General features: G+C 32.3%; 1 protein-coding gene across 1 annotated transcript in view; it reads left to right on the top strand.

The window, feature by feature from the left end:
- cd4-1 (CD4-1 molecule) overlaps positions 1 to 15,796 on the top strand; it is a 32,605-nt gene extending 16,809 nt beyond the window's left edge. The window contains exons 4-11 of the mRNA XM_056475314.1: positions 1,218 to 1,391; positions 1,474 to 1,617; positions 4,103 to 4,354; positions 6,239 to 6,616; positions 8,738 to 8,995; positions 9,075 to 9,181; positions 10,863 to 10,912; positions 15,467 to 15,796. Coding sequence (XP_056331289.1) covers positions 1,218 to 1,391; positions 1,474 to 1,617; positions 4,103 to 4,354; positions 6,239 to 6,616; positions 8,738 to 8,995; positions 9,075 to 9,181; positions 10,863 to 10,912; positions 15,467 to 15,497 — 1,394 coding nt within the window. The 3' untranslated portion in view covers positions 15,498 to 15,796. The remainder of the gene's footprint in view (positions 1 to 1,217; positions 1,392 to 1,473; positions 1,618 to 4,102; positions 4,355 to 6,238; positions 6,617 to 8,737; positions 8,996 to 9,074; positions 9,182 to 10,862; positions 10,913 to 15,466) is intronic.
- The last annotated feature ends 900 nt before the right edge of the window (positions 15,797 to 16,696 follow it).

Genomic DNA, 16,696 nt, shown 5'->3' with positions numbered 1-16,696 from the left:
TTTCACCACTAAAGTTAACTTCAGATCAGTTCTGTTCACACAACTTGCTTCTCAGCATAAATTAGTTTAGACCTTTGATTCTTTCTGCTGATCAAGGTTTGGTTTCTGCAGGGCTTTCAGGCCAAATGCTCTGAAACACTGAGCAGATCATTATCCTGTGCAACTCTAGGGATCAGTTTCCAGCTGTAGTGTTGAACCAATTGACTGTTGAGATTCTCCGCATTCCTGTCCTCTTCTGCATTTGTCTTGTGTGAATTCTCAGTCTTTTTGGGTATTAAAATGAGTTAGTGGCAATGTAAAAAAACGAAATATTGTCAAAATCTCAGATTTGGAACTACTGAACCAGCTTCTCTTGCTGTGGTTGAAAAGTTTGGATGACCTGTTGTCTGAGACTTTCGGTCACTTTAAAACAACTCTCCCACTTTCAAAGCCTGTGAAATCTGGAAAGTTTGACTGACAGGTGTATGAGAAATTCAGGAAATTACCTCCAGATGCAGAATAACCGATAACTGTGAGGAAACTGAATATGTTCTCTAACTTGGATCAGTGTTATTTTCTTCAAATATTTCATTTTAGTTCATTTTAACCCACTCAAAAATTACTTTTGCTGCTTTTTTAAACTACTCATTTAAAATGAGTTGAAACAACACAATTTGTAAGTTTTTTTTTGGAGGGACAACTAAATTGTTTTATGTTCAATTCACTTCAATTTGTAAAAATGATATGAAGTTAACAATCAATTTGTGTTGGGTCAAAATGAGACCATCAAACCAAGAACAATTTGGAGCGCTGAATTAGATTATGCATTCTGAACAACTTTAAAACACCACAGGGATCTGTTTATTTCATGTTTTAATGTCTTGGCATGTTATGAGTAAAATGAGCACTACAGATAGTTGGTTTGCTGTGAGGTATCCTTTCAGAATGCAGGTTACTGAACTTCAGATGAGTCTTGTGTGTGTTTGGAGCATCTCTACAGAATCTGACAAACTACAAACGTAGATTATTAAAAATCACAGTATGAGCTGAGCTTCATTCACGAAATATGGCTAAAAATGGCCCTTTCACTCCAGTTCAGGAGTAACATTTTAAATGCGGCTTAGTGGTGCCTGAGTGAAATTTAGTCAATTTTAGGCTGTTCTTTTATTTTGATGTTTTTAGTGTGTGAAAGGCAGTCTTTATCCTCTGATGTGTCTGTTGTGGTCTTCTATCCCCAGAAAACCATGAAGTCATTTACGCACAGGTAGGAGGGACTGTCACCCTACCCAGAGAAAAGATTGAACAAACCAAAAATAAAAATATTAAAACACAAGACATTTATGTGAACTGGTACAATGGGTCAGAGGATTCTCCAACTATCAACAGGAACCCACAGAGTAACATCAATAGGGGTGAGATGCATGTTTTTACTTTAGTTTTTTTAAGGTACCACTGTGTTTGATATAACTCTCTATGCGTGTTTGTCTTTTGTAGGGAAAGAAACAAACACGCGATTCTCTCTGTCAGCAGATTTCTCTCTCCAGATCTCACCAGTTCAAGAGTCTGATTTTGTCATTTGGCGCTGTGAACAACATGTATTAGCAGGAACTTACAAAAACACCTACAAACTGTACAAAGGTAAGACAAAATACACTGTGCGTGTGTGAGAGTATGAAGTTCAAAAATACAGTCACATCCTTTCAGGAAAAACATCCTCTCACTTTTTCTTTTGGCTCATGTTTTATTGCGTTTTATTTTTCTCTGGAACTCGAGGAGATATTTTAGAGGAATGAAGGTACATTGAAAGTTGGAAACAGCTCAAGACACTTTTGCCTTGCTGTTTATGGGAACAAAAAATAAATAAATAAATAACAACACACAAAACATTGCAACACAGTGACATTTCTTCGTCATCTTCTTCGTCTGTGTTCAGCAGATCAAAAAATTTTAGATAATTGATTATAATATTCACAATTTCTGGGTTTGTTTTTAAAGTAAGAGGAAATGACACTTGGCTTATACTGTTGAGCTTGATTCTGCAGATGTAGTATAGCAAAATTTTCCCTCCAGTGTTGAAGAGCTGAACTGCAAAAAAGAAAAAAACTTTTTGAGAAAAAAAAAATCTAATCCATTTCCATCTAATCAATTATTTTATTCTACACTTTAAAAGGCAATAATTAAATGCTAAAATATTAACAAGAATTGACTCTCATTTTTATTTCCTTGTTGTTACTTCTGTTTCTTTTTTTAATTAAATTTGTCTTTTTTCTTTACTTGTCTTAGGCATGTTTTAGGTCAGACTATAATATAATATAATATAATATAATATAATATAATATAATATAATATAATATAATATAATATAATATAATATAATATAATATATTATAAAATAATATAATATAATATAATATAATATAATATAATATAATATAATATAATATAATATAATATAATACAATACAATACAATACAATATAAATATTATAATATAATATAATATAAAATAATATAATATAATATAAAATAATATAATATAATATAATATAATATAATATAATATAATATAATATAATACAATACAATACAATACAATATAAAATATTATAATATAATATAATATAAAATAATATAATATAATACAATACAATACAATATAAAATAATATAATATAATATAAAATAATATAAAATAATATAATATAAAATAATATAATATAATATAATATAATACAATACAATATAAAATAATATAATATAATATAATATAATATAATATAATATAATATAATATAATATAATACAATACAATACAATACAATATAAATAATATAATATAATATAATATAATATAATATAATATAATATAATATAATATAATATAATATAATATAATACAATACAATACAATACAATATAAAATAATATAATATAATATAATATAATATAATATAATATAATATAATATAATATAATATAAAATAATATAAAATAATATAATATAATATAATATAATATAATATAATATAATATAATATAATATAAAATAATATAATATAATATAATATAATATAATATAATATAATATAATATAATACAATACAATATAAAATAATATAATATAATATAATATAAAATAATATAAAATAATATAATATAATATAATATAATACAATACAATACAATATAAAATATTATAATATAATATAATATAAAATAATATAATATAATATAATATAAAATAATATAATATAATATAATATAATATAATATAATATAATATAATATAATATAAAATAATATAAAATAATATAATATAATATAATATAATATAATATAATATAATATAATATAATATAATATAATATAATATAATATAATATAATACAATACAATATAAAATAATATAATATAATATAATATAAAATAATATAAAATAATATAATATAATATAATATAATACAATACAATACAATATAAAATATTATAATATAATATAATATAAAATAATATAATATAATATAATATAAAATAATATAATATAATATAATATAATATAATATAATATAATATAATATAATATAATATAATATAGGTGGTTCATTCCGCTGTGGCGACCCCAGATTACTAAAGGGACTAAACCGAAATGAATAAATGAATAATTTATATTATATACAATATAATATGGTGACACGGTGGCCGGTGTGTGTGAATGCGAGAGTGTATGGTTGTTTCCTAGTGCTGAGCTGTGGCTGGAATGGCATCCGCTGCGTAAAACATATGCTGCATAAGTTGGCGGTTCATTCTGCTGTGGTGACCCTTGAAAAATAAAGGGACTCAGCTGAAGGAAAATTAATGAATGATGAAAAGCATATATAGCCTAAATTTAACACCTGTACAAGTCTTTTACTCAATTTTTTGAGTACTTTTTACTGCTCTTACTAAAATAAATAAAATTTTAATTTTGATTTGAAGCTAAATTTCCAGTAGAATTAAATCTATTACTCTAATTTTACACAGATATACAGTTTGACATTATTGGTCATTTAGGGCTAGAACTTTACACGTTATAAATATCCTCAAACGGTATCATATTCAGGATGTCTTTTCTCTTTCTGTTTCAGTCTCAATAACCAAAGTGCCTGCTCTGCTGGTTGGTCACGCCCTGTCTATGAGAATTAAAAAGGCTGATAGTTCAGTTAATCCCAGTGTAACATGGATTTTACCTAGAAATGAAGGCTGTGAGGAAAAAAGGAATTTCAGAGATATCTCTGTATATGTCTCCAATGTGTCCATGTGTCATAATGGTGTCTGGACGTGCCAGTTGAAGTATGGAAATAAAAAAACTGAGGCAACAACTACTGTTTCTGTAATAGGTGAGGCTCTCTGTTAAATGCTTTCTGTCTGTTTATTCTAAAAGGAAGTTTAATCTGTGGAAGTTATTACTGAAATTTTTTTTATTTTTTTTTTATTAACTGAAATAAAGTAAATATGAACATTAGATGAAAACTTTATTTAAACCACTGATGACATTTCTTTGAAATTTTCAAAAAGGTCTTCTAGAGAGATTTGCATAAAATAGAATTGGTTGAATTCACAAAAAAAGGTTACATGTTTTCAGCCATATATATACACACAGTTGAGGTCAGAATTATTAGCCCCCCTTTGAGTTTTTCTTTCTTTTTTAAATATTTCCCAAATGATGTTTAACAGGGCAATGAAATTTTCACAGTATGTCTGATAATATTTTTCCTTCTGGAGAAAGTCTTATTTGTTTTATTTCGGCTAGAATAAAAGCAGTTTTCAATTTTTTAAAATCCATTTTAAGCTCAAAATTATTAGCCCCTTTAAGCTAAATTTTTTCAATATTCTACAGAACGAACCATCATTATACAATAACTTGCCTAATTACCCTAACCTGCCTAGTTAACCTAATTAACCAAGTTAAGCCTTTAAATGTCACTTTAAGCTGTATAGAAGTGTCTGAAAAAATATCAAGTCAAATATGATTTACTGTCATCATGGCAAAGATAAAATAAATCAGCTATTAGAAATTAGTTATTGAAATAATTATGTTTAGAAATGTGTTGAAGAAATCTTCTCTCCGTTAAACAGAAATTGAGGAGAAAAAATAAACGGGATCCTATAATTCAGGGGGGCTAATAATTCTGACTTCAACTGTATGTATATCTATCTATATATATATATATATATATATATATATATATATATATATATATATATATATATATATATAGATATATAGATATATATCTATATATATATATATATATATATATATATATATATATATATATATATATATATATATATATATATATATATATATATATAAAAAAAATTTAAAACTTGAAATGCTTTCAGACTGTTATAGTATAAGACAAATATTAAAATTTTACGCAAAACTCACATGTAATAAATCCAATAATTCCAGAGTGGTCTCTTCATTTTTTTCCAGCTGTATATACAGTTTAAACAAAAAAGACGATGACAAACAGAGTAAACTAGTATTTACATGAAAACTGAAAATGTAAAAATAAATGCATTTAATAACATTATTAATAAAATATTCATCAAAACGTGGATAAACTATATTATATGAATAATGCTTCAATCAAAATAAATGCATAAAATGAATACAGCATACTATGTGAAATTTAGCAATTCAAGAGAGTTTTGTAGTGCTAAACGTCTTAACAATATACAATGTAGTTTGTATATGTTTATTCTACAAATTTGCAGATTGTAAATATACTGCACAGCATAAATGAGCACACGCCCCAAATTAGATGTGGAAAAACAAACCTTTTAATGAACAGGAAAATCAAGAGAAAGATAAAAAATATATATATATGTAGTTGAAATTTTGTAGTTTGTAATTTTATTTGGCAGTTTGACATTTAAATGTTTTATCTTTCTATTTTAATGGACATAACTGTTAATAAATAAAACTATTTTGTTTAAATATTCACTGGAAAAATTGCTAAAAATTTTCATTTTCAAAAGGGGGTGTACTCATTTATCCTGAGCACTGTAGGTTAGCTGCAATCTTAACACTTCAGCAAATAGTTAGGCCTGCCCATTTTCCATTATCATCTACCAATTTATACACGCTTTGTTTGTAAATGATCACTTTTACATTTTACATTTACACTGCATTAATTATTTATATCTTTCGGTGTCATCTACTACTACTAATGTTTCAAATATTTGTACATTTTTCCTCTCTTTTCCTCCAGATCTTGCCCCTTCACCAGCAGATCCCGTTTATACCTCTTTCCCTCCATCCTCTACAGTCAGCATTCCCTGTTCTTTGTCTTCTGCAATTCCCTGGTCGGTCTTAAATGAAATTGGTCTTCAGGGTGGCAGCTGGAGCTTCACTCCTCTCAGTGAACCTCGGTCGCCTTCATCTCTCCTCACCCTCAATGTTGGTTCAGTGGTCCGATGGGATGTCTCAGATGGCGCAAACTTCACAGACGGCAAAAGAGACATAACTAACCACAACCTGTCCATTCAGAATCTGCGTGTATCAGAAACAATCAGAGGGGTTTACAATTGCAGTCTGAAATTCAACAACAAGACCATCAGCCGTAAAGTCAAGGTGGAGGTTCTGAAGGGTAAGTGAAATGTCAAGTCACTGCTGTAACTGATCTGCTTAGTTTTAGACAGTAATTCTATCATTCTTCACCGCAAATATTTTGTAAAACAAAACATTGCTGTTTGTTAAATTGCTCACCCTACTTCATCTTTATGAAAATTAATCTTGGTTTTATTAAAAACAGTAGTTTAACCATGGTAATCACAAATGAACTATGTTTTGGTGAACAAAACATGGTATTTAAAGTCAAACTGTGGTTATAAATCAATACATCTACAGAGTTTCAACACATTTACTATAATAACACCACAGTAGGTTTTCGTACCTTGGCATCCCAACCAAGGTGGTGCACTCATATTCTAAACTCAAGCTGATTGGAAATATGTCCCCAGGTCTACATTTTTAAGAATCGAGAAATATGTACCCTGGGCTACTTTTTCTTGCAGTTTTTGTTTTCCCAAATCCATTAGAGGACGTTGTGTACATTTTGTGTCAATCTCAAATACATTACTGGGGCACGTTTTCTCATACATGCTGTTTCTCGGAAATACACCAATGGCCGGTGTGTAAATTTTAACATATCTTAACGTCCTGTTTGTGCACATCCGTGAGAGAGGCCGGCCAGTTTGTCGTTGTGCTTAATATGTCAGCTTGATATCGACTGAACCACCTGCTCCCTTCCCTAAACCCAATCGAAAGTATTTTCAAAAGCTTACTAGAAGAGAAAAAACCTGATTTCACCACGGCATCACACTGCTCTTTGTTTTGAGTTATGCTTTACCTTCCCTATGGAAGTTAGCAGCGGCACACCATAGTGTTATATTTATTCACAAAATGCAGCCATTATATACCCCGAGGGACATAATTCTTGGTTTGCAGAAATGTATCCCTGAGTACATTTTTCCAAAAAAGCCTTTGTTGCATATTCTTTATTGATGAAGTTTGATATGGCGGAATATTTCTAACAAAAGAAACACTGATCTGATCTGACTTAGGATTGCACGAGTACCTTGATCTGTCTAGCCTGAATAAGCAACAGGAATAAAATTCTTGATGCAGATGTTGTCGTTTGTGATTTTATTCGCGATTTTGAAATATGAAATTTAGTCTTAAAGGGATAGTTCACCCAAAAATGAACATTTACTCACTATTTACTCAACCGCTTATGAGTTCTCCTTTGAGCTTGATGAATAGCTTTGGTGATTTGGATATTGTCTTGTTTAAAACATATTTGATTGTGCCGTGAGCCCGATGGAGCGAGTGTTTACAAGTGTCGGGTCCCGTAAAGGAGCTCCAGATGAAAACGTTTGTTTTGTGTTTACCTTATGATTAAAGTTGTTGCACATCCGCCAGTTCCTGCCTCTGAATGAGCGAGTTTTAGCTACTTCTACATTAAGGTAGAGTTCAGAAAAAAAAACACCCGCGAAGAAACTCGACACAAAGGAACATAACCTCACTCCCAGCTACACAAACAGCGCGTAGAATTATAAATGCACGACTACGCGCAAGGCAGTCGCCGTGGGCCACGCTGATCACTCGATGCAGAAGTATAAATCAGCCCTTAGCCTGAACATCCCCTGTGCGTGCATGAGCACTAGTTTCCTTGCGTGTAGGTCTGTATCTTCTCGCGGTTCACTTGTCACCTATAAACATCACCGGTGCGCTCAATTATTTGTGGCATAGAATTGCCGTCATAGGTAATGGTCAGCTCATTTAGCATGTGACGTGCCAACAGATGGTTTTACTTGCTCCTTTGCAGCAGTTTTTGGGTTGCCAGGTACGCACTCCATTATCAATGTCATTTAAGAAATGATTCAGTTTTCCTTTTGTAATTGCGAGAAAGAAACATTTTGGCAATTGTGACACACTATGAAAGGATCCAAATAAATGGGACAGCTTCATTTTTGTCCCTACAACTGCATTTCCAAAAGAGATCAATACTGTAGAAAAAAACATGAACCTGGCATCACTGCAAACAGCACACACACTGCAAACTGCACACAGACACAGCTAAATGAAATGACTTGACTTAAAGGGATATTGATTCCCAAGAAGCTTATCTCATGTATCCTTGGTAAGCCACTTTTCATTAAGCAACCTAATTTATCTGAACTCTCTAACTCTCTCTTCCCCCTGTTAGTTTCCGTTTCTGGAGGTTCTAAAGTATTTGAAGGCACAAGGGTGAATGTGACATGCTCATTAGGACATATGGAAACCACTGGCCTCGAGGTGAAATGGAAATGTCCATCAAACTGTCCTCCTTTCAATCACAAGTCTCCGCCTCATCTGTCAGTTCTGTCCTTCCCTAATATCAGGATGAAGGACAAAGGTCATGTCGAATGTGAACTCTGGAAAAACGGCCAAAAGCTGACATCTGCTCAGCTATACTTAAAAGTTGGTAAGAGAAACTGAAAGAAGCAGGGAGAGAGCATTTACTGTGCGGTTAAAATGTGTAACTCTAAAACGTTGTTTGACAGAGAAAGCTCCAGTGGACATCTGGCTTTGTATTGCCATCGGGAGTGGAGTGGTGGTCTTCATCTTGCTTGTTGCAATCGCCATCATATGCGTTCGCAGACACAAGCAGGTTAATGTTTACTGTGGTATTAAGAGCTGTTTCATCCAGGGGTCTGTTCTTCATATGTGGACTACTCAGTTTGCTGGATTTGTATATTGACGATTTGACACGATCCGGGATCGTTTCGTTCTTCAAAACTCATCTGAGAGCTGTTGTCATAGCGACAGTTCTGGTAGCTCAAACCTGCTCGGGAGCAGGCTTATTTCATTTAAACAGGATTAGATCGGGTCATTTCAAGCAAAGGTAATACTGAAAGAATGTACCAAATGCTGAAATTTTCTTAGAGTAGTAACCTATAGGTTATTTACACTTGGGAAAATAAACGTATGCAATCTGCACTCTGAAATAATAATGAAAAAATGGGGTGGTTCCCCCCAAGGGGATCAAAGAGAAAATTTATTAATAATATTTATTATTTAGTCATTTAGCAGACGCTTTTATCCAAAGCAACTTACAAATGAGGACAAGTAGGCAATTTACACAACTATAAGAGCAACAGTGAATAAGTGCTATAGGCAAGTTTCAGGAGTGTAAAGTCTAAGAAGCAAAGCATTAGTAATGTCAGTTTTTTAGTGATGTACAGTTAGTGGTATATCCAAAGAGGCAGTTGCAGATTAAAAAGGAAAGTGGATACTAAATACTAAATACATATGTAGTTGCGTTCATGTATTGTGCTCAATACATATGAGTAAGCGTTTTTAAAAACAAACGCATACTATTTTAAGGTACCGACTCAGCTGTACAATTTGTGTATGATAATAGACATGCACAATATGTTTTTTGTTTGTTTGTTTTATGAAGGAATACTAATTTTTGCAGTTATGCACAAGTTTTGACAGTAAATATGACAGTGATTTGATGCTTTGCAGAAGTTGCAGACACCTTTATCCATATCAAAATGCTTTTTTGATGCAAAATTTATTTAAATTCACGATTAAGAAACTTAAATAGGCCTGGGCTACTATAAAAAAATAATACCCACTCTATGTAAACTAAATAAATTGCTAAATACACTTGACACATGAAAGTGTAAAGCTTGCAGCTCAAAGTAAAAAGTTATTACGTATCATATTTTTAAATAATTTTTTTATTGGTGTTTAACAAGACAATACATCAGGACAATACTTGTCTTATTTTTCTTATTTTCCCACTATCCCCTCAAAATAAAATAAATTAAATGTATGAATTATAAACAAACATATCCTCTGGAAGAAAAAATAAATAAATAAATAAAAAATATTAAAACTAAAAGAAATTCTTAAAAAAAAAATAATGATAAATGAGCAAGTTTACGATAAGAGCAAAAATAAAAAAATGTGTATCATATTTAACCAACCCTTTACTGTGAATTTTGCTTGCATGGATAATTGAATATTCATCAGATGATGTAATTATGTTGCTGTGCCGTCAGCCAATCATTGCATTGCTGATCATGATTTCGAGGATCGATAGAACACACACAGCGATCTCCGATCAGTCCATCCTGTCATTTTAATCTGATTTGCGAACTTGTTTAAAGAATCAAATTAGCCGGTGATCCATAATCATGATTAAAAGATCCAAGATCTGCCAAATCATCTTAGATCATTTAAGCGAGGTACGAAGAACAGACCCCAGTTCAGTGCAGTACACTAGAGCTTCTCATTTTCACATGAATGCCTAAATGGGTTTCCTTCATTCTTCTTGACAGATGATGATGTACAGACGACGCAAGACCAGATTCTGCTGCTGTAACAATAAGTAAGTTTGATGGTTCTAAAGGGGTGGCTATTTTTTCTCGAAAAGTGGACCTTTTACAGTTATTTGCCTCATTTTGTATCTAATTTTAGTGACATTTTAAGCACAATATTTTGCTGGAGTAGCTTGTTGGATGGTCATCATAACCACATTTTTTGATGTACCAAAACATTTTCTAAAGATTTAGAATAAATAAATATGAAAAAAATTATCAGTAGAACAAAAATAGTAATCTGTTACAGTTTTAAATGAAAAACTGTAGCCTATTTTCGTTTATTAGGCAAATAACAAATCGGCCAGCACATTCAAATGTCCTCAACCAGAATTTGTCCGTTTAAATAATAAAAAAGTAAGACATGATAATAATAATAATAGGGGTGATGCGGTGGTGCAGTAGATAGTGCTGTAACCTCAAAGCAGGAAGGCCGCTGGTTCGAGCCTCGGCTGGGTCAGTTGGCCTTTCTGTGTGGAGTTTGCATGTTCTCCCCGTGTTCGCGTAGGGTTCCTCCGGGTGCTCCGGTTTCCCCCACAGTCAAAAGACAAGCGGTACAGGTTAATTGGGTAAGCTAAATTGTATTGTATGAGTGTGAATGAGTGTGTATGGATGCTTTCCCAGAGATGGGTTGCAGCTGGAAGGGCGTCCGCTGCGTAAAACGTCCCGGATAAGTTAGCGGTTTATTCCGCTGTGGCGACCCCAGATTAATAAAGGGACTAAGCTGAAAATAAAATGAATGAAAGAATGAATGAATGATAATAATAATAATAATAAGGGCAGCACAGTGGTTCAGTGGTTAGTAACATGGTGTGAATTATAAATTGACGCTCGGCTGGGGTCAAGTTTTTCGGTTAAGTTTGGTAATATGCCTTAATGAACCAAATTTATATATTTAATTCAATTACATCTAATTTATTTGAAGGACATTGAGTGGTTCTCAGGGCAGCACGGTGATGCAGTGGGTAGCAGAATCAACTCACAGCAAGAAGTCGCTAGTTTGAGCCATGGCTTGGTCAGTTGGCATATATGTGTGGAGTTTGCATGTTCTCCTTGTTCACGTGGGTTCCTCCGGGTGCTCCGGTTTTCCCAAAGTACAAAAACATGTGCTATAGGTAAATTGGGTAGGCTAAATTGTCCAGAGCGTATGTGTGTAAATGAATGTGTATGGATGTTTGCCAGTGATTGGTTGCAGCTGGAAGGGCATCTGCTGCGTAAAACATATGCTAGATAAGTTGGTGGTTCATTCCACTGTGGCGACCTCAAAATAGTAAAGGGACTAAGCCGAAAAGAAAATGAATGAATGAATGAGTGGTTCTCAATGACATTTGTGATATTAAGTAAAAGGTGGCAGGTTTGCGTTCCTGCACCTATTATTGTATGACCATGAAAGATTACACATATATATTTTTTTACTTTGTAACTTCCATGTGCGCGCCATTATATAATAAAACACAAACTATGCATCTAGTTTTACACACACCTACAAGCACCTTTTTTTTAAAGAAACAGGTCTTCTGAAAACACACACATTCTGTTGGTGCTCTAGATTTGCTGGTTTCAAACCGATGCATTTACAATGGTATGAACCATTACAGGGGTGGTCAAATGTATTTTGAAGTTATTTTAATTATGAATATTTTTTAGATACAAATCAGAGCAAACTATTTCTAAACTATTAAAGGACAGACCCCCCATACATTTTCTTTTGATGATCCTTTAGGGGGATCAAGCGTTAATTAGGGGGGGTCAGACCCCCCAACCCTCCCTGTAATTCGCACCCTGGTTAGTACTGTCACCTCACAGCAAGAAGGTCACTGGTTCATGTCCCAGCTGGGTCAGTTAGCATTTCTGTGTGGACATGTGTTGTCCCTGTGTTGACTTGGGTTTCCTTCAGGTGCTCAGGTTTTCCCCACCGTCCAAAGACATGCGCTATTGACCTTATTTTTCAACGCGGAAGTGCACCTGTTTATCAGATTGTTTTAGAACTTTTGATTCTGATGCCTAGGAATAATAAACACCAGAAAATGGTCAAACTACTTGCTCTACAAACAAGTGTGTCCATGACTATACAGACAAAGCAGATTTATATAATAGGAAGATATTAGTTTGCAACAACAAGCAGCAGAAAGAGCTGTTGTTAACGTCTAAAATTAAATGGAAGTGAATGAGACCGGAAGTCTTGAGCCAAAAAGATTCACATGGCTGCGCCAGCTCTTACAGGGAGAATAAGGAGAATAGGTGAATTGAATAATAAAACTAAATTGTCTATAGTGTATGTGTTAATGTGAGATGCATAGTTTGTGTGTGTGTGTGTTGTGAGTGTGTATGGGTGTTTCCCAGTATTGGGTTGCAGCTGCAAGGGGATCCGCTGTGTAAAACATATGCTGGATAAGTTGGTGGTTCTTTCTGCTGCGGCGAAACCCCATGAATAAAGGGACTAAGCCGAAAGAAAATGAATGAATTAAAATAATAGTGGTAATAATAATAATAATAATAATAATAATAATAATAATAATAATAATAATAATATTAATAATAATAACAATAATAATAATGTAGAGCTTGACAATTTTTCTAGCCTCTCTTGTAAAAAAGTCAATTGAGTATTAGTATAAAGATTCACTTTTAATATGGGCTGCCTTTGATGCTTCACACTTTATTTTTGGTCATGTTTTTGTTTCACAAATAAGGTCTACGATACAGTAGGTGAGTAGTGAAAGATGACCACTTTCATCAGCTTTAAGGTTTTCTTGCACTGCTGGATGTTGGACTGATGAAAATTGATTCTTTCCGTTGGCCAAAACTGATTAACTGAAGTCACGACAGTCAACAGAGGATTCCGCTTGGTCTTAAAGCCTTCTTCGATGGGCTATTTTCACAATTTATGATGACATAGCAGTCAAAACAGGATAAATGAGCTCATGTGTGGGACAAATTTTGGACCTTTGTTGAATCCCCCTGGCTACGGGCATTTGGTTGTTAGATATGCTGTTAAACAAGTTGGTTTTTGTATTCCATGGTGCTGCTTTTCTATGTAAACTTGCACCGGTTAGACAATTTTGGAACAAATTGATTCTGATAATCAAGAATCAAGCTAAAGTGTCCGTTTAGAAAAACATAGGAAAATTTAAATCACATTTACATACTGGTCTAAGAGTGCAATTAAGTAGTAGTAGTAGTAAAACTTTATTGTCCTTGATAGGAGATTTGTTTTGGGCATCGCCTTATTGCTGCAGACATTCACTAAAATAAAACAATACAAAATACAACAGTTACTAAATTTAGGATGCTAATTAAGATAGACTCTTATTAAATTAACCCACTGAAACAGGTACAAAGGATTTCTTATATCGGTTTAACCTACACTTTGGGACTCTATATCTTCTACCAGAGGGAAGCAGTTCATAATGTGGAAACAAAAAATGAGTTGGATCGTTTACAATCCTTTCCACCTGATTGAGGACACAATTCTCATATAAAACTCAAGGATTAAAATATTCATCGTGCCCAACAATTTTCCACGCTGTCTTTAAGAGATGCATCAATTTAGATTTACACTGAACTGGTTGCCAAACCACATTGCGATACTATACCTGACAATGCTTTCAAGAACTGCTTTATAAAACAACATCATGAGTTTCTTGTTAACTCCAAAAAGACGCAACCTCCGCAAAAAATACAATCTCTAGTGTAAACCAGAACAAACCCACTCAATGGGTGTTTTCCATGTGAAAGAACTGTCCATGTAAATGCCCAAGTACGTATAGGTTTCTGACTGAGTAATAGGATGGTCATGTACAACCACTGGACGATGGTCACCTATACATTTTGGGTCAAATACCATCTCTCCTGTTTTCTTAGTATTTATTTTTAGCTTATTATTAACAATTTGTGGTTACTGAATATATAATTTGTGCAGCTGAAGTCATAATTATTAGCCCCCCTGAATTATCAGCCCCCCTGTTTATTTTTTCCCCAATTTCTGTTTTATGGAAAGAAGATTTTTTTTCAACACATTTCTAAACATAATAGTTTTAATAACTTATTTCTAATAACTGATTTATTTAATCTTTGCCATGATGACAGTAAATATTATTTGACTAGATATTTTTCAAGACACTTCTATACAGCTTAAAGTGACATTTAAAGGCTTAATTAGGTTAATTAGGTTAACTAGGCAGGTTAGGGTAATTAGGCAAGTTATTGTATAACGATGGTTTGTTCTGTAGACTATTGAAAAAAATATCGCTTAAAGGGGCTAATAATTTTGTCCTTTAAAATGGTGTTTAAAAAATTTAAATCTGCTTTTTATTCTAGAAATAAAACAAATAAGACATTCTCCAGAAGAAAAAATATTATCAGACATACTGTGAAAATTTCCTTGCCCTGTTAAACATAATTTGGGAAATATTTAAAAAAGAAAAAAAATAATAATTAAAGGGGGGCTAATAATTCTGACCTCAACTGTATATTATATATAATATATATTTATATATGAAAATATTTCCTATCCATCCGTCATCCTTATCATCATGTCTACTTGTCTCTTTCTCTTTACTCAGTAAACCGCCAAAGGGATTCTACAAGACCTGAGGATCTTCTGCTGTTCAATTTTATTACTGATTTTCTAATTCAAAGTTAATGTACAGCTGTTTGTGCAAAGTATGCCATACCAGAAAAGACTGTGTTCATCAGGCAGATGAGGATGCTGGGATTTCTTTATTATTGTCAAATACAATAATAAAAATATACAAATACAGTATTATTTTATTGTGTAAATATTTTGATGATAACATGATATGATGTCATTTGTCTGGAGAATAAACGTGCGACACATTTCCTCGAGCATAGTATCACTAAAACATTGAATAAAATTATTTGCTACACTGTAATTATTGATTTTGTCTGTAGGTTTTGTTATATTTACATTTATTGCCTTGTTATATAGTGTTGATATTTTTATGTTCTCCTGTTTACTTACTGTTTGCTGTTTTGCATTTGTAAATGATCTTTTTCCTCTGATTGCTTGTTATTTTTTATTTGAGAAAAAACAGCAACAGGTTGATAAAATAAAATAAAATTAATTTGAAACAAAAATGATGTGATCATTCTTATGCCAAAATGTTTTTATTAGAAGGATTATACAATGCCTGTTCTTATATAGGCCACTAATGTCTCCATTGTATCGGTTATTATTTGTGCTGGAACAACTAGCTCTTTTTGAACAACTAGCCAGCTTAATGATTAGACATGTTACTGCAATGCAAAATGCTTTGCACTTGATTAGGATGCATGTTTTTCTGATGTAATAACACAAAGTGCTAATTTGTCCCTTGGGTCATTTTGAGTGGTTAAAAACAATAGGTGAAGACTTTGTTTCATTAGTGCTAGGGAATACACTAAAACATTGAGTGGATCTGAGAAGTTTTATATGTGTGTAATTTAAAAAAAATCACAAACGTGTCGCTCGTGGTTCAATTTGACCTGCACAAGTTTATTGTAAGTAATATTAAAAAATATGATATGAATTATTAATTATCGCACTTGGGATATATATGTTCTGTGAGACATTTTTAGTATTCTACCTACAAGTACTGTGTTGTTATGAGAGAGTTTTAAAACAGGTCAAATACACCCAATGTGAGACATTCATTCATTATTAATATTTCAAGCTGAATTGACAGGGTAATGAAACTGCAAGTTAATTTGTGTTTAATTGATTAATTAATTAATTTAACTAAAAATAAGCTGATTAAATTACATTTATTGATGAAACCAGGGAATTTCAATTT

The sequence above is a fragment of the Danio aesculapii genome, chromosome 16, assembly GCF_903798145.1.
Source record: "Danio aesculapii chromosome 16, fDanAes4.1, whole genome shotgun sequence".
NCBI lineage: Eukaryota > Metazoa > Chordata > Actinopteri > Cypriniformes > Danionidae > Danio > Danio aesculapii.
The sequence above is the reverse complement of the archived record's forward strand: the minus strand, read 5'-3'. Positions and strand labels throughout refer to the sequence as shown.